This window comes from Neltuma alba, unplaced genomic scaffold (assembly GCF_004799145.2).
Source record: "Neltuma alba isolate B1F8T4 unplaced genomic scaffold, ASM479914v2 tig00010596_pilon, whole genome shotgun sequence".
NCBI classification, from domain to species: Eukaryota; Viridiplantae; Streptophyta; class Magnoliopsida; order Fabales; family Fabaceae; genus Neltuma; species Neltuma alba.
In genome coordinates, this window is record NW_021635458.1 from 286148 (window position 1) to 305216 (window position 19069).

The 19069-nt window shown below is 39.3% G+C and overlaps 5 protein-coding genes across 10 annotated transcripts; 2 read left to right on the forward strand and 3 right to left on the reverse strand.

Annotated features, from left to right (window-relative positions):
- Nucleotides 1-641: 641 nt before the first annotated feature.
- On the forward strand, nt 642-2895 carry LOC114757431 (V-type proton ATPase subunit c''1). The gene is made up of 4 exons (XM_028946490.1): nt 642-861; nt 949-1026; nt 2161-2331; nt 2436-2895. Exons 1-4 carry the CDS (start codon nt 734-736, stop codon nt 2602-2604), a joined length of 546 nt encoding a protein of 181 aa, XP_028802323.1. The 5' UTR covers nt 642-733; the 3' UTR covers nt 2605-2895.
- Nucleotides 2896-3007: 112 nt separating this feature from the next.
- Nucleotides 3008-5369, reverse strand: LOC114757434 (6-hydroxynicotinate 3-monooxygenase). Its single transcript, XM_028946495.1, has 4 exons — nt 4732-5369; nt 4075-4379; nt 3776-3986; nt 3008-3700 (listed from the first exon to the last, which is right to left on the reverse strand). The coding sequence occupies exons 1-4, from the start codon at nt 4975-4977 to the stop codon at nt 3194-3196; spliced, it is 1269 nt and encodes a 422-aa protein (XP_028802328.1). The 5' UTR covers nt 4978-5369; the 3' UTR covers nt 3008-3193.
- A 27-nt stretch (nt 5370-5396) lies between these two features.
- LOC114757435 (uncharacterized) lies at nt 5397-7936 on the reverse strand. 2 transcript variants are annotated; one of them, XR_003741562.1, is made up of 8 exons: nt 7617-7936; nt 7006-7048; nt 6831-6923; nt 6680-6742; nt 6504-6599; nt 6246-6323; nt 5611-5750; nt 5397-5569 (listed from the first exon to the last, which is right to left on the reverse strand). XR_003741562.1 is itself a non-coding variant. In XM_028946496.1 (7 exons), the coding sequence occupies exons 1-7, from the start codon at nt 7757-7759 to the stop codon at nt 5664-5666; spliced, it is 603 nt and encodes a 200-aa protein (XP_028802329.1). In that variant the 5' UTR covers nt 7760-7936; the 3' UTR covers nt 5397-5663. The 2 variants fall into 2 exon arrangements, 1 of the variants encoding a protein (XP_028802329.1); XM_028946496.1 differs by having other exon boundaries at nt 5397-5750.
- Nucleotides 7937-8361: 425 nt separating this feature from the next.
- On the forward strand, nt 8362-15407 carry LOC114757432 (carbon catabolite repressor protein 4 homolog 6). 4 transcript variants are annotated; one of them, XM_028946492.1, is made up of 18 exons: nt 8362-8518; nt 8610-9009; nt 9359-9525; nt 9888-9953; nt 10521-10573; nt 11277-11358; nt 11459-11490; nt 12067-12148; nt 12461-12553; nt 12652-12684; nt 12773-12861; nt 12938-13047; nt 13111-13242; nt 13351-13863; nt 13975-14096; nt 14263-14348; nt 14600-14684; nt 15053-15407. In XM_028946492.1, exons 1-18 carry the CDS (start codon nt 8432-8434, stop codon nt 15134-15136), a joined length of 2316 nt encoding a protein of 771 aa, XP_028802325.1. In that variant the 5' UTR covers nt 8362-8431; the 3' UTR covers nt 15137-15407. The 4 variants fall into 4 exon arrangements, with proteins under 4 accessions (XP_028802325.1, XP_028802326.1, XP_028802327.1 ...); XM_028946493.1 differs by having other exon boundaries at nt 13126-13242; XM_028946494.1 differs by having other exon boundaries at nt 13153-13242.
- A 457-nt stretch (nt 15408-15864) lies between these two features.
- LOC114757436 (histone H2A variant 1-like) lies at nt 15865-17796 on the reverse strand. 2 transcript variants are annotated; one of them, XM_028946498.1, is made up of 2 exons: nt 17636-17796; nt 15865-16397 (listed from the first exon to the last, which is right to left on the reverse strand). In XM_028946498.1, exons 1-2 carry the CDS (start codon nt 17747-17749, stop codon nt 16101-16103), a joined length of 411 nt encoding a protein of 136 aa, XP_028802331.1. In that variant the 5' UTR covers nt 17750-17796; the 3' UTR covers nt 15865-16100. The 2 variants fall into 2 exon arrangements, with proteins under 2 accessions (XP_028802331.1, XP_028802332.1); XM_028946499.1 differs by lacking the exon at nt 17636-17796 and adding an exon at nt 16831-17480.
- Between the last annotated feature and the right edge of the window lie 1273 nt (nt 17797-19069).

Below are 19069 nucleotides of genomic sequence, written 5' to 3' on the forward strand. Positions count from 1 at the left end.
TTATATATGTTTTCAAAATAAAAAAAGAGATTTCTATAATTGAGATAAAATAAAAAAGTCATCAGTGCGTTTTACTTAAAGGAAAACTAGATCATCTATGAACTCTTCCTCCACTTCTTAATTTTTTTTTTTTCCGGTAAGAATTTTTTCTGGGAAGCAAATAGTTTTTTCACCTTCCAGTTTTTATCTTTTTTGTCGTGAGCAATTGCAACAGGCCTAAGCCTTAAACCTTTTTACAAGTAAGGCCCAAATTGCATTTGGGGGAAAAGCCCGTATTGGAGGTGGGACCACACTCAATAAAAGTGTTTTTTTTGTTTTGTTTTTTTGCTGCAAGAGAAAGGGCTAGGACCAAGAATTACGAACAACTAATCAAAAGGGAAATTACAAACTAATACAAGTGAAAATTAATATAGCACACTTAAGCCTTCGAAATAGTCCATATAATGCTTTCTCCTCATTTTTTGTTGTTATTGTGGGCCACACAGGCCACATTTTTGGGCCCATATAGACACCGCTTCTGCTGGGCCCAAAAAACAGTTCCTGGTTTTGGATGCTTCATTTTTTTTTTGCCCCCCATTAATAGAACGGCACGGGCTGGGTACGGCATGTCCACGCCCCTCACAACGTAAAAACGACACGGCGTTCTGTCATCTCCGCCAATCAGAATATCAGAGACAGATCCGATCGCAGACGGTGAACTTCCCTCGAACGATCACGACGGATTACGAGCGCAATGTCTGGCTCTGCGATGTTGGGTGATGCGAGCTCGTGGTCTAGGGCGCTGGTGAATATCTCTCCTTATACGTTCTCCGCTGTTGGAATCGCCATATCTATCGGCGTCTCTGTCCTCGGTGCCGCCTGGTACTCTTTCATTTTCTCATTCGCGATTTTTGGTCTGTTTTCTCGTAACTCGGGATTCTGAATTATGCCCTTTTTTCTTGTTTCCAGGGGGATTTATATTACTGGAAGTAGCTTGATCGGTGCCGCAATTAAGGCGCCCCGAATCACCTCCAAGAATCTTATAAGGTAATTAGTCTCAGTACGACTTGTATTTTTATCCTTTTGCTGAATTTTTGTTTTAAGTTGTTTACTCTGCTTTTTCATTCATTGATTCATGTTACCATCTGCTTCTATTAGTTGCATCTGGAAACCTTGAAGTTGCTCCTTTGAGTTTTAAATTAGCCACGTTTTGGGGGGTTCTGCTCAATTCATTTTGGAAGAAAAATTGCGTTCTCTTCGCGGTTGTTGATAATATTACTAGGAATTTCCCTAGTTGATTGCTATCAGCCAATGTTGAAAGGCCGGACAAGTAGGCTTGCTTCTGATGATTAGGCAGGATTTTCCATTTTATATTTGATTTTGTGTAGATAACTTATATATGCTAATTTTAGATTCGATTGAGAATTTAAATTTAAATTTCGAACTGTTCTATATTGATTGCCAAGGGAAAAGGAGAACGGTAAAGCCATAGAGCTTGTTACATATTTGTTTCCACTCGACAGTTTAGGTGGCAATAGCAAACACCCGATACACTTCCTTTGTTTGTTGTATGTTTTTAATTGTCCATGTGAATTTGCTTTAGTCTTCTCCATATTTTGGATAGAAAGGAGTCTGTGTAATTTCAGCCAGAAGGTGGAAGATAGGGTAGAATAAAATCTTCTATAGGAATCGATTTGGAACTATTTTTGTTTAGTTAGCTCAGGTGCATCCTTTCTAAGAAATAGATGAAAACATTGACCTTTTACTTTCGGACACCCTGAAGCTGAATCAAGTTTATAAAATGTAACAAAAACGATACGGATTTATTGACTTCACATTGTATTTTGTATTGTTTGCCATCTTTTATTTTATATCGTGAGTGAGGGTCATTTGTTTATTCCCGTTACCCCTGAATTTCCTGCTGACGTTTATGCATTATCACAACGAGGATCCATTTATTCAAATTATTGTGGTTAATGATAAATTAAGTTGTTTAAATTCAAATATTTAGAGCTATCATTCTGGAATTTGGATTATCTGAACAAAAGAAAGTTTGAACTGAATCTTGTGAAAATTAAGTTGCTTCTTATATTGTCTGAATAAAGCATACTGATGGTGCTGTTACACAATCATGTGCTCCGCTTGATGTATTAATTTTTTCATTGCATTGGTGTGTTTCAGCGTGATCTTCTGTGAAGCTGTTGCTATTTATGGTGTTATCGTGGCTATCATTCTGCAAACCAAATTAGAGAGTGTTCCAAAGTCAAGTATATATGCACCTGAGTCTCTTAGAGCTGGATATGCAATTTTTGCCTCTGGAATAATCGTGGGCTTTGCAAATCTTGTTTGTGGGTATGTATCTTCTTGGAACTTGATGAAATTTTCTCGATGAATTGAATTTAGATTTTATTCTTCATGCTTTCTTTTAATTATTCGATTTGATTTCTGGGTGTCAGGTTATGCGTTGGAATAATTGGAAGTAGCTGTGCATTGTCTGATGCTCAGAACTCCTCACTTTTTGTGAAAATTCTTGTGATTGAGATCTTTGGCAGTGCGCTTGGGCTATTTGGAGTTATTGTGGGAATTATTATGTCAGCTCAAGCAACATGGCCCTCGAAAGTTTAGTTTGCTGTTTATGAGAACGTGGGAATGCAGCTATCACGGAGCACCATGTGTTTTTAGTGCTGAAGATGAATGCCCTTTTCTGTTTACCCTTTTTACTAGGAATGGGAAGTCTAGCCGAATAGTTTGCCTCGGTTGTTATTATATGCTGTGTCATTTACCAAAGAGGTGTTAGAGAGCTTTGTGCAATATCAGTTAATGTTATTTTGTGGATGAGTTTCAACTTCATGTACTCTTGAAAGACTACATTATTAATTCATTAATGAATAAGCGTGAAATTATTTGGTCTTCAAATAATGATAAGCAGCAGTTCTCTGAACTCCAAGGTCCTTATTGGGTTCCCGGTCATCACTGTGATTTTAATAAAATTCCTGTTTTCAGTTTCTCTAAAGCTGATTGTCCCTTCGGAAGAAAATTCATATATTAATAATGAAGACATTACAAATTATTCCATTAAAAGTGAGGACAAGTTGCGAAAAGGAGAACAATAAAAAGAGAGAAACCAGATAGAGGTATAAGAGAAACAATAATGGTTATATCAGTCGTTGGCATCACTGTAATACGCAAATTGATGTTCTAATGATACTGGCAATCAAATGGAATCAAGTATGGAGGGCACATGGGTGAAGAAGGGTATGTTCTTCTGCTGAAGCTCCTGGTAATCCTCAGGCGTGGGTGACTTGGGGTTGAAAGGCTCTCTCTCAGGGAGAACTAATCCTTGCTTTAAGCGTCCCAAACGCCTCGCATGCAGAACTTGCTTCGAACTTACTGGTAGCCTAATGGATTCATATTCCTCCAAAGCTGATCGTAGTTTTCCAAATCCCCACTTCTCTATGCATTTTCCTAGCACCGCTGCGTCTAATATTGACATGTTTGCGCCCCTCAAGCAGTGAGGAGTTGTGGGGTGAGCCGCGTCTCCTACTAACACCACGTTGTCCCAGAATATTTTCTCCAAGGGATCACTGTCATATATGAAATTCAAAAATGGATCCTCTGTATTCTTCATCACGTCTACCAACTCAGGAATCCACACATTCTCTGCCTCTCGGAGCATCTTCTGGATCATGTCTCTACTCACTTTCATGGTCACCGAGGTTCCCTAAAGCAAATAGCCAGCAAACTTTGTTAGAGGAAAACCGGTTATTATCAGAAGAAGGATAAGAGGGACAATTACCTGGACGTCAGGCTCTGGTTGATTCACATACCAAATCCAATTAAGCCTTTTATTTAGGAGCTCATAGAACACATTGTGCGTGCCTGATCCCAAGTCAAAGTACAAGCATTTGCCAAGATCAGGGTATGCCTTTCGGATGTTAGTAATGGTTTCAGAATTCTCAGCTTTCGAATAATCAAGAACCCCTCTCCAAGCCCAATAGCCTGAATATCTGCAAGATTAGTCCTTAGAGGATTTCTACACGTGCGAAGGTAATTTTGTATGTGTAAGTATGGTAGAATCAGATTCGAGATAGAAACCTTAATTTAAAATGAGGGAGGAATCTCTGGCGGATGGAAGAGAGACAGCCATCTGCTGCAACAAGCAGATTCCCTACTATCTCGATGATCTCACCCGTTTTCAGAACTCTAGCTTTTACTGCAACAGAGGCTTTATCATCCGCAATATGAAAAGAGAGAAATAGGTGACCCCACAGAAATACATTTGGTGGCAATGCATTGTACAGAAGGCCATGGAGATCACCCCAATGTGCTGCTCTGAAGTTGAAACCCTCATCTCTTGTCAATGTCCGGTTCACCTTGTTTTCACTATCAGTTACCTGGTTCTGCTCAAGAAACCACAGACCAATCAAGTCATTGTTTTACTCAATCGAGAAACACTACGGTGTCTTAAACGATTCCAGCTTCAACCAAAGATCAAGATTATCGCTACAATTTTTCCAATTACAACTTTCAGCTCCTAAATTCAGAAAAATGCAAAAACATAAGTTCGTTTATTCAATTCGGGTTAACCAATAAGGGAAAGAATTCGGAGATACACTGTTTTTAGTTCACAATCCCTCGATCAACCAAGAAGACCAAAAGTTTTTTGGGAAAAAAAAAATTAGAAATGAATATCTGTAGAAGGAGGAAAAAAGCACGAAGACGGAGAAGGAACCGAGATTTTCAAAGCGGGACCTGATCAATGGTAAGTGGTACGGTAGAGTCGTGGAGGAGCTCCTGACGAGAAAGCCATGAACCAATGATGCTTTGAGCGAGAGGTTCGAGTCCGAGACCAGCTCCGGCGGGACTTCCGGTGGAAGGAGTGGTGGTTTTCTCAAGCACCACCACGTCCCAGCCGGCGGAACAGAGTGCATGTGCGGTTGATACCCCAGCTATACTTCCCCCAACAATCACCACCTTTGGTTTTCGATCGCCAGCCATCTTTTCTGTTTTATCTTCCAAGCAAAACTTAGCCACACAAGCAGAGCAACGATCGTGTTTTTGATAGAAATGAAAGAATTAACATTAATGGTAATAGAAGTATCCGGTAATTTACTGAGACGTAGTGCTGATTTATTACCATTTGATTCTTCAATTTTTAGCTGTCGCTTTCCAATATCAGTTATCAAAACGTGATTCACCGCATTAGAGCAACTGAGAGGAGAGAGATGATTTCATATTGGCAAAAGGTGATGTTTTGCTCAACTCTTGCTTGTTAGACATTTAAGAGGGGAAATAACCTCTGAATCACACCACTTCACTTTTGTTCTTTCAGATTTACGAGAATTATATGTAATCCTATTGCCCGCCATTCTCTTGCACTCTCTCAGGCCATGAGACTTCTTTGCAGTCCAGAAAAGTAAGAAAACATGGATCTTGCATGAAACCAAAACAACTTTTTGCTCAGCTTAGGTACATGTAAAATATAAATGGGTTGGGCGTAACTAAATACATGCCCGTAGAATCCATAGATACATGTTTGTGTCTCGAGGACCAGCTATAACCCCCATTACTAGCTAAATATATTACATATGTACAAATTTTACAGAGAATACTAATAGACTCATAGCTGATTTGGTCTTTCCTTGGACAGCAGGCTACATGAAAATTTGATCCTTGCAAGATTTTCAATACGCCAACCCTCCAGCAAAAGTATCATTATCATTAAGTAGAGACTCCGTCAACCAATAACCATCCCAGCAACCACCAACTCTCTGCCAATTACAAGCAACGTAAAGATAGTTCAGTTCAGTTATACTGCATCGTAACTGAGGCCATATATTAGATTCATATTTCATGGATACAGAGGTTGAGATTATTGAATAGGAAAATGACTGCCAAAATACTTCATCGGTGATTAGCCATTTGTCGATTGAAATCGGCAAAACTCAGAACTAATTGCAGGAATGCATCAAACATATACATCATATGTATGTGAGCTGTCTGCCATACGAGACATATGATCACTACTGATATATAATGTGTACCCTGGACAGGTGTGCGCGCAATCACGTTGGAGGTAAAGTCAAAACCACGTTTTGGCAAAAGCAGCTCAGACCCGTTTTGACTCCCGCCAACGTGATTCCAAACATCCAAATGTGACGCCAAAAAGGATGTGAGAAGCAAGCTTCTAAATGCCTTTTGGTTGAAAATGGAATATGAAATGCCTTGCAAGAATGCAATCATAATGAGAGGTGCCATGATCAGACCTGCACCATGGTAAATTGAAATATCTCCTCTTCCTCTGGTCTATTCCCCCTGATCCAAAGCCGTTGCTTATATTGGTTCTGTTCAAAGTTCATCAATAAGATTAATGGTATAAAAGGAAGACGGAAATAAGGGGACATTGGGAATTATACATCCACAAAGGCAGACATACATATTTCTCTTACATGAAATGACCTGAACGTACACAACCACAGATTTAGAAATAAACATACATTTTACTAGAAATGTAAAAGAGATACCTCCTCCACAAACAAACTGCTCAAGATCTTTCTTTCCTTGTGACCTAGTAGCACTCGATAGGTTGAGTGGTGAAAAATACGCCTAAACCTTTCAAACTGCACTGGGCAACTGTGAACACTATCAACATAAACATTAATCAGCTGTATAATGAAAGGAAAAAGTTATCATTACTAACCTGGCCCAAATCGAAAAATGGTCCAAAATAGGTTGATCTTTCAAAAGGATCAAACCCAGCGAACTATAATAGCAGAAGAACAGAATTACTAAACAAGTTGCTTCCTTGATGGCAAAAAAGCTGCAAAAAAGTTTTTAAGTATCAAGATTACCCTGTACATAACCTCAATTCCATAATCTTGACGGGGTTGGTCGTTGTATTTCAATGCTTCAAGCTGATAATGTACAGCTTCTTCTGCATTAAACTATAAGAACAGTTAATGACTAAAATATAAAGGGGCACGTGGTAACGTCAATCAGTCACATCAAGCATAGCCAATGAATTACATCTAATCTCGGGCCAAAAGGTCTTTTCTTGCGAGATTCAAGCCTGCAGGACAGAAAACCAAGAAATTGCAAATTACTATATGACTAATGGGATTAAAATGTCGAAGAATAGGTTCTCCACAATCCGTACAAAGACACTGCTGATAAAACTAAATTTTCTTTTCCCAAAATATCTTTTGGCACTGCAATTTTTACTGTACTGTTCTGCCACTTTCATGTTTTGTGTCGGATTCACAAGGCATGTGCAGGTAATGGCCTAGACACGACATAAAGTAACTATATTAATCTGTTTGCATCTAAGTTTATTAACAACGGCAGTTCGTGGCAAAAAAACTGCTCTCTCAGTTCCATACCATAAGAATGATCATCCTTACTACGTAGATTGTACTTGTTATATACCGATTCTCCTCAATAATTTCTGAAACGAAAATGCTGAATTTTATTTTACTACTATAAATTTCTTAAGTAATATAGGAAATGTATCATTCAAATAAAATAGAAAGGAACTAAGCTTAGCTAATTGTCCGATGGAAAAAGCTGAAAAATGAGAGCAGTCAAAATCCCATCAAGAGCAAGCGTCAGCAGATGGGGATGAAGATAACGAGGCATACCAATTAGCAGAAAGAAAATCGGGAACGTCAGCAGAAGCCTTGAAGCGAGAAGTTAAACAAGTTCTGTTTTGGGTGGTGAAAGATTTGGCCTTGGATAAGAATGAAGCAGACTGAGGAGGCAACAGAGATGAACCAAACGACATCGTCGTTTCCTTGTACCCTCCTAATCCCTGCTTGCTTAGTTTTTGATGGTTGCCATAATCGTCTTCTGAAGATGAGGGGTGTTTGATCGTTCTGTCGTGCACGTTTGTGTTTCGATGACGGACCAATTCGATCTGCGCCACACCTGTTTGGGCTGTGTTTTGCGCATTTATTAGTTCGTGATAAGCTTATTTTTTTTTCGATCAAAGAGTTGGGCGCGTTTTTGCGGCACCTTATTTTGGACAGAACAACATTCGAAGCTAATACTCCAAAAATAAAAACAATAAAACCATGTTTTAAAAATGATGTGAGAGAAATTTTAAAAGTATTTTTTAGTGAACCAAATACCCCGAAGACATTTCCTTGTTCTCTCCTTCACAATCTTCTTTGATGAATTAGTTAAAATAAGTTTATCGTTATATTCACGGATTGAGGTAAAGGGATTTGAGATGTTTTTTTCCCCTTTTTTCCTGCTGAAAAATTGTTTCAAATAAATTTGACTCATCGAGGTTCGAACCGGCGTTTTGAAGGTCAAAACATCACATCAAAGGGGCCAAAATGTGCCACGCGTCACATTACTGAACGTGCGTGCGCAGACTCGCCAGGTCACCGCCTCACGCGCAGTTGCTCCATCAGGTACTCCCCTCCCACACTCCCGCTTTGCTCTCTCTACCATGAGACGGGCTACTCCACCGTTCCAGGTCCTCGCCGCCGCCGCCGCCTCTGACGCCAACGCCGCCATTATGTTTCCGAATAAGCATGTATACTCTTACTGTCGATTCCTGCCTGTTCTGTTGAAACCGCAAACTTGTGTGCCCGAGTTTAATGTCCACTTTTTACTCCTTTTTGTAGCCTCGTGGACGGGGAAGAGGATTCTTCAACCGTCCCTATTCCGGTGGGAGGCAACAGCTTGTGACTGGCGACGAGCACTTCCAGTCAGTCCATGATGTCAATTCGGGGTACCGGCGAGAAGAAAGCGGAAGCTTCGCGAACCCCCGGCGAGACCGGAATCCACCTTTTAATCCAAGACCTTCCCCACCTTACCATCGGAACCCACAGTTTCGTCACCCTTCTCCTTCTAATCATGCTCAACAGTTTCGTCACCCTTCTCATCACAATCATGCTCAACAGTTCCGTCATCCTCCTCCTTACAATCACTCTCCTCCTTACAATAGAGCTCAAAAGGTTCGACCGCGGCCTCCGGATTACCGAGATTGGGAGTATGCTGCTACGCCACCTCCCCCTGATTGCGGTAACTTCACGCCTATGTAGTTATAATATTGTTGACTTATCCCGGGCCTTCAAATTTAGCTTTAGGAAGAGGTCTATGAGGCAAGTTTTTCTTTTGCCTAATGAATTTGTGTTTTTTTGATTTAGTATCCCATAACTAAGCTGGAGTTTCTGGTGAAGTAATGTTAAACTGGCCTACATTTTAATTCATGATAATATAATCCTTTGTCATTACTTTCCTGATTAGAAGGGGTCTGCAAACATTCTATTATTAAGAATTTCTCTATACAGGTTTATTGATAAATTTGATTATTTCGTATGATATATCTGTGTTGGTTTCACTGTAATATTTTGTTTTTTCCTCGTCACAGACCGGTTTATAATTCTTTCATATAATATATTGGCTGACTACCTTGCTATTGATCACCGGAGCAAACTTTACTCTCACATACCTCCTTGGATGTTGGACTGGCAATGGAGAAAGAGAAATATACTTTTTGAACTTGGATTGTGGTCGGCTGATATCATGTGTCTACAGGTTATCTATCTGCAATACATTATTACACCGCACTGATTAATCCTATCACAAATAACTTGATTTAAGAGTTTTTATGTGCTAATTCTGTTATGTGCTTTTCAAGATTTAGTTTGGCTTCCATAAGACATTATGAACTGCTGATATTGAACTTAGCCATATAAGAATGATGTATTGAAGAGGAGTCTCTTCAATTTAATATCGCCTACTTTTACCTAGTTTCAAAACAATAATTGAAAATTTTCCTTAGGGTCTCGTGCAGATCGCATTACCTTTAGCTCTTATTTGTGCTTGTATGGGCTATACTTAAACTGTTTGATTGACCATCAACAGAGTATTCCTGTATAATATATTATCACTTCCAGGAGGTTGATAGATTTGATGATTTGGAGGAGGAGTTGAAGCACCACGGATACAGCGGCATCTGGAAGGTGCGTTAACTTCTTCAATCCTTGCTATGCAACTTTTTATGAGCATTGCTTTGATAGAGGCTTCATTTTTTGAATGAATTTCTGTAAGTGTTATCAAGGGACAATGTTCTTCATATTTATTTAGTGATCAGATGCAACAAGATATGTCATTAATCATCATGAATTTGAAAGGCTTAAGTGTCCCGTTCAATAAAGGCTGTTAGGAGTTTGTTGCTGTCGAGTTTGATCACCCTTTTTAATCCATCGTCTTTTGGAGAATGAATGCTATCTATACTGAGTCAAACAGAGAAAAAGTTATGCTTCACTTGGTGGACATATTGAACATTTGTGCCCCATCATTTACTTGATGGATTGGGTGCTTTGTCACTTCTCCTCAATGTTATTAGCTATGATATAACTTAGTCATGTGAAATGTCCTATTTTCAGCATCATCGCTTTCAACAGTGTTCCTTTTTATCTTCCAGCATATTTATTTATTTGTTGGTTAATCATCTGATGCTCAGATTATTGCAACAAAAAGGCTTGAACTGCATGATTAAGTCTAATCTTATTTCATTTAACATATAGATGCGTACGGGTAATCCAGTTGATGGTTGTGCGATCTTTTGGCGAACATCAAGGTCCTCTACAGCTTTATTGTGAACCATGCTGATTTTGAAGCCTAAATGCTGCTTTCTATTTGCTTAATGTAACTTCAATTCCTTAATATGATGCTAACAGAGTTTACTTGTCTAAAATTTAACTCATGTTTAAACATCATGTATAATCAAGAGTCTTGTGCTAAATGTTTTCCAAGGCAAGGTTGCATTCATAAGAATCCATCTCACTTTTGCAATATGCTTTAAAAGTCGCATTCAGTGAGATTATTAACATCTTGGATGTTAATAATCGAAAGGGGTTTGATCAATTGATGGAGGGATAATATTTCATTATCTCTCTCTATCATCTTGGATTCAATTCGTCAAGAGAGCACTCTCTGATTAAAACCAGAGATCCAGTAGGCCAATGTTAGGAAACGGCACCTTTAAGATTTCCCGGAGAGAAGATTGGTTCCCGCAATGTATGAGTGATACTCATGGCCCTGAACATCAGAAGAAGAAAAAATAAAAAAGATAATAATAAATCAATTCAAGTTCTCTTTTGGCATGCCTCAAATATTTTGGCTTTATGATATTTTTAATACCTCTAACCGTTTTTGTGTTTTCTTGGCAGTATCTATGTATAAATTATTATTATTTTGGCTTGAAATGGAGGTTAACCATTAGCTTGACCTTGCTGGTGCTAGCTGCTGAAAATAGTTTCATTCATGCTTATATCTGGTAGGTTCAATTTGCGGTATGAAGAATGCATTGAGTTTAATAAGATGGGGCTTAGGGACAATGTCGCTCAGATATGTGTGCTAGAGGTACATGATAAGTCTTTCATATTTGTGTGTTTTTTTAATCTAATTTGTCTCTTCCTTGGTGCGCATGCACACATTTTACGTGATTTTCTGCCTTGAACAGTTAACAAATCAAGATAGATGTCCACCATCAAGGTATTTACCCATCCTTTTGTAACTTGGATTTGTACACTTTTATTAACTTTAATTTCTCGTAGTGAAACTAATGCTTCCTGCTTGGTTCAAGAGTCAGAAATTTTCAATTTTCTGATAAAGTACTTTCATGAAAAAATCTTTTTTGTTTAGGGGTGTGCTTCTCCCATGAGAAGTTAGAAGGAGAAAGCACGATAGAGTCATTTTGAAATAGAGACAAAAAGCAAGATGAACCACTAGAATGTGTGTTCCAGTTTTCCAAATAAAGTCAACATGGCTGATATCTTTCCTGAAAAGCCTGGAAGTTTTATCATTAAAATCCTCAGAAGACGTGAATTCTTCTATAAATTTAACAGGATATTGATACATTGACATGAAGCTTTGTAATGGTGGGTCATGTATGAGGCCAAGGTTTATTTGACTTGGGCTTTAATTGTAGTAGAATGGCTGGTTTTTCTTCATGATTGAGGCATCCTGAGTGTCATAGATTTTCTTTGCACATATATATTTCCTTGGGTATACATCTTTATTATTGGATATTTTTATGCTCAATCTAACATCATTGCAAGGTATCTGCAGCCCAACGAGCTCTAATAAAGTTGTGATTTGTAATATACACGTTCTTTACAATCCCAACCGAGGAGAAATAAAGCTTGGTCAGGTATGCACTGTCTTTGAAGCAGGCTCTATGTGATTATTTATTTATAATTCTCTGACATTTTTTCTTTCCCAATCTTTATTTCATTATCAGTTTAGGAATTGGAATGAATAATTTGATATATTTGTCTCTTTAAAGCTGTGGAAGATTACTCCTACTTTTGACTCTACAGACATTACTTGGCATAATCTCATTGCGGGAGGAATTTTTTTGTTTCTTACCCTCCATCTTTTTACTTCTTTTCTTTTTCATGGCAAATACTGCTGCTGCCTTTCTTCTTGTAATTGCTTTCTGCTATGAATTTACTTCAAGCAGGTTAGAGTGCTACTGGACAGGGCTAAGGCTGTTTCTAAAATCTGGGATGATGCTCCAGTTGTTATCTGTGGGGATTTTAATTGTACTCCAAAGGTTATCTTTTCCACTCTTTTTTTTTTTGGGGCGTTTTTGTGTATGTGAAATGCTGCTTCCACTATTATGAGTTAACAGTTTTTTAAATCTCGTGTCAGAGTCCATTGTACAACTTTATTTCAGAACAAAAGGTAAATTGGTGGCCCTTTACTCTCTTTCTTCAGGTTTTATGATTGATGCAGATTAAGCTACAAAAATAGTAATTTCATTTTATTACAGTTAAATTTGGCCGGACTAGATAGGGATAAAGTATCAGGACAAGCTTCTGCTGAGATTCGCAGACCAAGGCTTAATGTCCCTAATTCTAGGTATATTCTGTCCATGCCGTGTCTATGCTATTAAATTAATTTAATTTATCTAATAACATCTGGCAAAATAATGCAGTGAAAGATCTGCAAATGGTTCTGTTCAAGACATATCTGCTCTGGGTAGCAAGGAAGTTTATGTTGAACAAAATACTTGTTCCTCAGACATGCAGAAGTCGGACAATCAAGGTAACATGGTGGAAAGTCAGTATAATCAGATTGCATCGGATATGTCTACTAAGTCTTCTACAGATGTGCAAAGTGAAGATGGGAGCGGTGCTTCATATAATGCAGAGTATATTCAGCATACTACTGTAGACAATTATATGGCTAGCAATGAAGCTGATGGTGCAAAAGAAGAGTCCATTGCATCTTCTAATGAAGGTAGGTTGCTTGCTGATCATATAAATAATGACATTCAGGACATCACACTTATGACATCTTTAGCTCTTAAAGCTGTTTCCCCTGATAAAGCTGGGATGGCATGCACAGAAAAAATATCAGAGGCCGTCTCTTCTTCAAATCCAGAATCAGCGAGTGAACAATTCAACTTGGATATTCCTAAAGGAAATAAACACACTGAGTTTGGCAATTGCTCACCCTCCCTTGGTGAAGACAATCAATCTTTCGGGGTTGAATTAAATCCTGAGTCATCAGAGCTGCCCGGTGTAGAAATTTCTTCAACTAACCCTTCTAGTCAGATATTAGTTTCTGATTCTATTAAAACCTCTCATTTGACGTATGAAAAAAGCCCATCATTTGAGCTGACATCTGATGTCCAAGTGAGTGGCACTTTAACCTCATATCAAGCTGACAAATCATGGCAATCTGCGGACAATGACCTTTCATTAGATGAGAAACTGGAGAAACTATCCCTTGATGAGGTGGATAAAGATATATTGGGCGGTGAAAATAGTAGTGAAGATATTGATGCCTTTACATCCGCATTACATAATGATCAAGAAGGGTTCCTGCCATCATTTGGGACAGATCTTGAAAAGTCAGGTAAGTCTGACAAACTGGAGTCTGCTTCTGACAATTTGCTACTCCATGCACCAAGTGACGTAGTGGAGCGTGACTAACCTTCACGTCCAACATCCGTGTCTCTTGATGCAGAGAGTACCACTTACAATCCATCCTTGTGGACTTCTACGGAGATAGAGACTGCAACAGGCAACTCAGATTGCACCTTCTTGGAGCACTCTCTGCCTCTGAGGAGCACCTATGTTGAAGTTATGGTAGATCTCAAACTTTTTTGGCACATTTTTTACGGGACAAATTGTCACATTTCTTGCTTGTGTCGTTCTGAAAAATGCAAATTGAGATATCTTGCAGCCTTACTATTTTAAAACTTCTGCTCGTCTATTATTCTCATGCTACTTGGTGCTTTTTGCATGCCTGCAGTATTGTCCGGGAACTAGGGACCCTAATGGAGAACCCCTGGTGACCAGTTATCATCGACGCTTCTTGGGTACTGTTGACTACATTTGGTAGGTGTTAAGACTCTTAAAAGCCTACGGGTTGCTATTTTACTACCCCCTGCTGCCTGCTTGATTTTGGATTGAAATCAGAATGATCATACCATGAAATAATGCTATCTCTGATGTTCTAGAATATACATTATGGTTTTCCTGAGTAGTAATTCTGGCATAACTGATTTTCATTCAAAAGTTGATTTTACGCATTGTATCCTTATATCTGGGTTAAAAGAGGTTGATAGAATATTTGATCTGGGGTATAGGCGATCTGATGGTCTCCAGACGATTAGGGTGCTTGCTCCGATACCCAAACATGCTATGGAATTCACTCCAGGATTCCCAACAAAGGTATGGTTAAATGTTTAGCCATTTTGTTTGAAAGATTAACTGGAAGAGGTATTTTATTGAGGTTTAGAATGTGATTGTATGTAGGACTCGCAATTCTATCATTACACTAGTCATTTCTCACCTCTACTCAATCTATCTTCTAATGCATCATGTACACCCTCATTTGTGAATTTGAAGGATCCATATTGGTTACAACACTCATTTTGATGCGTTTGGCAATAGAGTTCAATGCAAGGGGATAGGCATTTTAGTATTTTGCTTACCCGTGCTCGTCTAGATCCTGAATTATTAATTTTCATAGCTACGTGCTTTGCTTCTGAATGGATTGCTGCTTGAGTTTTATTAACTCCTTTTCTGTCTGTACACAGAAGTGGGGTAGCGATCATATTGCATTAGTTTCCGAATTGGCGGTTGTGAAAGGTGTTGCCAATGTCAGCGCGGGCATTCAATAGCAATTTACTCAGTAATTTACTCAACTTTCCTTTAATTTCTCTTTCGTTCTTTTTTTTCCCTCCTCCCCTTCTGATAAGAATGTAACTTTTCAATTTTGAAATAGCCAAATTTGGTTCTGAGGAAATGTTTTAGGTTGAGAGGTCCGGTCAACGTATTTTAAGGATAAGATGTATCCCAGCCGTATATCTTTGTAATTTCATTAATTTAGTTATCCTCAAATCGATGTTGTGGTTGTAAATAAAATAGAAAAGAAGTAGAAGTTGGGGCTAAGGGGCTAGATTATTTTAGGGGAAAATAAGCATGTGCTCCTTACCTCTGGGTCATATCTAAAATGAGCCTGAGCGGGAGATTGGAATTACCGGAAAAGCTCAAGTTACTAATATACCCAGCCTTTTTTCTTCTTCTTTTTTTCTGTTTGACCAGCAGTTACTAATATACCCAGCTGATAGTCAAGTTTAACTTCTCTAATGTCCTACGCGGCGAAAGAAACTTCTTTGAGCAAATCCTACTTCATCGTTTTGGTTTGAATTGGCATGTTGGATCCAGCTAAGGTTATTCCATAACTCACCGAAATGTTTACCTTTTGTTACCTTTGTACTCCTCCCGTCCTAAATATATAATTCTTGTATTAGTATGTATAAAAATATTTAGGACCAGAGGTGTGATTTGGATCTCGCTGGCTGTTTAATTTCAATACAGGCTATCCAGTTCTATCCGCTGGTGCCCATTAACGATTAACGGCATATAAAGATCGCCGGCATTCAGTTTTACCCATTACTACTACGTATAATTACATGGAGAGTGAATCAAGCCAAGCATATCTGTTTATACGAATAGGGATTACTACTAAAATCATCACAGAAGGCAGTTTGTATCAAGCTCAGTTATCCACAAAATAAAATATCCTCAAATTTACAATAAAGTTGCACGTTTTGCAAGGTCGATTCTAACACGCGGAAGACCTCACTCCTTGGACGACTTGTTAATGAGAGACTTGTGAATATGAGGAATGACACCTCCCCCTGCTATAGTTCCCTTAATGAGGGTGTCAAGTTCTTCGTCTCCACGGATTGCGAGCTGAAGATGTCTTGGTGTAATGCGCTTCACTTTCAGATCCTTACTTGCGTTGCCGGCCAACTCCAAAACCTCGGCAGTTAGATACTCGAGGATAGCTGCAGAATATACTGCGGCGGTCGCACCTACTCGTCCGTTGGCTGTCACCCTCGACTTCAAAAGCCGGTGAATACGTCCCACTGGAAACTGTGCAAAAAATTATACAAGACGATAATGCATCAGTTACCTTGACGAATTATCATCAAAATCACAATTTAGCTTAGATTAAAGCCTTTCCCAGAAGTTCGTCACAACTCGAACCACACCACATAAATTTGAAGAACATAATGCAAATATTCAACAGCTGCTTGCAATAATGGTTCACATAGCAAGCAACAATCCCTCACTCACCACCAATTTTTTTGTCCCATTTACTGCCCCCGCTCATATTTTGTAATGTAACATATTTGGTTTAAATCAATCTCAACAAAAACTAACAGCCGTCGTACGAGTAACCAATGCTAGGAGGTAGCCATAGAAGGGAAACACAATACGAATCTACACTGAAGTGGGGGAAGGGAAGAGAGAGAATATTAACGATTATAATGTAAAATGTTTATTAGCGTGAAGATAATTATACCATTCCACACATGGTTTGAGCCTCAAATTCCATTAGTCCATCTCTTGAGCTAATAACCACGAGGATTCATGACGAGGCCAAGACCTAATGGAAAATGCTGAGCGGTTGAGGAAATTAACGATGAATGCATTCGACAGTTCAAAAGGAAAGAACCATTAAACTAATCACAGCATAGGACATAAGAGGAATCACCAATGTTGATCCCTACAAGTCATATTTCTCAACGACACTATGAACAAAACCTCAGGACCAGCAGCTACTTCCGGCCATGTCCCTAAGATCACTAAAACAAATCCATCCTGTCAGAGCTCTCTGGAGCCATATCTCTAAGTGGTTACTCCACTAAGCTAATCCACACGAGGCCTTGGTCCCATTCAGATGAGTAGTTATAACTTGAACAGATATATACACACCTTAAACAAGTCCATTTCATTTCATATGCGCTTCAGTATGATACGGTTCTCAGCAAACGAGTAACCGATGAGCTAATCAACCAAAGCATCCAACTATTACTTCTTGTTAAAGTAAAAGGAACAGAAAAGATTATGAACAGACAAGCATCAATGTTATGCCGTATAGAGCATATTGTAGAAGTTTGCGACCTGCAACTCTAATCATCTGCCAAATGGCATGATTGTTATCCGCACAAAATTAAAGCACGGATCTAAAAACGATCCACAGACACGCAATTGATTCATCATCGACGAATTAGCGAAGGCTTTGCGACTAGAGAACGTGAATTATGAAAATGAAATGTGTGAGCAGGAGAACAACGAAAATCAAGGGGAATGATTGAATGAAAAACCTGAAGACCAGCGCGAGAGGAGCGAGAAACGGGCTTCTTCTTGTCCTTGTCCTTGTCCTTGTTAGCAGCTGGGGTTTTACCCATTATCAACCCTTTCGCTCCTTTTCCCGACATCTTTCACTGCAATTTGCTGAATCTACAAGGAATGAACCCAACAAACACCAAAATGATGCGGGAGACAGGACCTCGCCTGTTTATTGCGATTTTCTTTCCTGAGTTACCCCTAATCGCTTGATGCAATTACGAAATAGAGCGCTTTTGCTTCTGCACATAGGCCGGCCCATTGTGATGTACGAATTCTCAAGTGGATTGGGCCTAGGCCTATAGACTCGATAGTCCGATGTTCATCATTCCTCACTCCTTTTTTTTTTTGAGTTGAAAGGTGAATTTATTGCTCAAAAGTATTTACAAGGGTAAGACAAGCTGACAACAAACAAGACCAGAAGGACGCAAGAATTAACATAGAAGTCGACAGGCTCTCATAGATTGTTCACAAAGAGCAATGACTTCATTGACTAGCAGCGAGGCTTGCGTAATTTCTTGTCTGAAAATATTGCGGTTCCTTGCGTCCCAAAGGCACCAACATAAGAGTCCAAAAGTGGTACACCAAGCAGGGTTGGATTTGTGAGTTCGTAGGTTGTCAAGCAGCCAATCATTGAAGGGCGTTGAAAGGAACTTAGCTAGCTGGTGGTCTGGAATGATCAACTGCCAGCAGTCCGACACTAGCTTGGACCTTCGCAATACATGGTCTAGGTCCTCACTATCCCAGCCGCATACTCCACAGGTATCTTGTTCGGCCATGTGTCTTTGTCTCCTTTCTCTATCTGTGAGTAGCTTATTATGCATCGCCAACCACAAGAAAGTTCTAACTCTTTGGGCTCCCGGCCATTGCCATGCATATTTCCATTTGGCGTCTTCGATGTGCTCTTAGTCTGATTTTATCAAGTTGTAAGCTGAACTGACAGTGAACTCACCATTGCTATTGAACCACCATGTCCCACGCCTTGGGAGGCTAGCATGTGCTTCCTGCGGCAGGGGGCTACTAGAGATTTTTTTGATTAAGGAGCTTGGCAGCTTGTCTTGTATTGTGGTTAAATCCCCTTCTCCATCATTTGAGACGAAGTTGCTTAATGTTATTTGGCGTTCTTCATTTGAAGTGGGTGTGTAAGAGAGATTAGCAAGTGGTCCTAGCTCACCCACCTAGTGGTCAGTCTAGAACCTTATATGCTCGCCATTCCCAACGTCCCATTTGATCCCCAATTTTGCAGCTTCCCAAACAGCGCTCATGTTTCTCCAAAGATGGGAGCTGTTGGCTGTTCTCATTTTATCTGTAGGGTATCCATTCCACTTGGCCTTGAGTACCTGAACCCATAACAGGTTGGGCTGGTTAATGAGCGCAAATATTAACTTCATGAGGAAGGCTGCATTTTGACT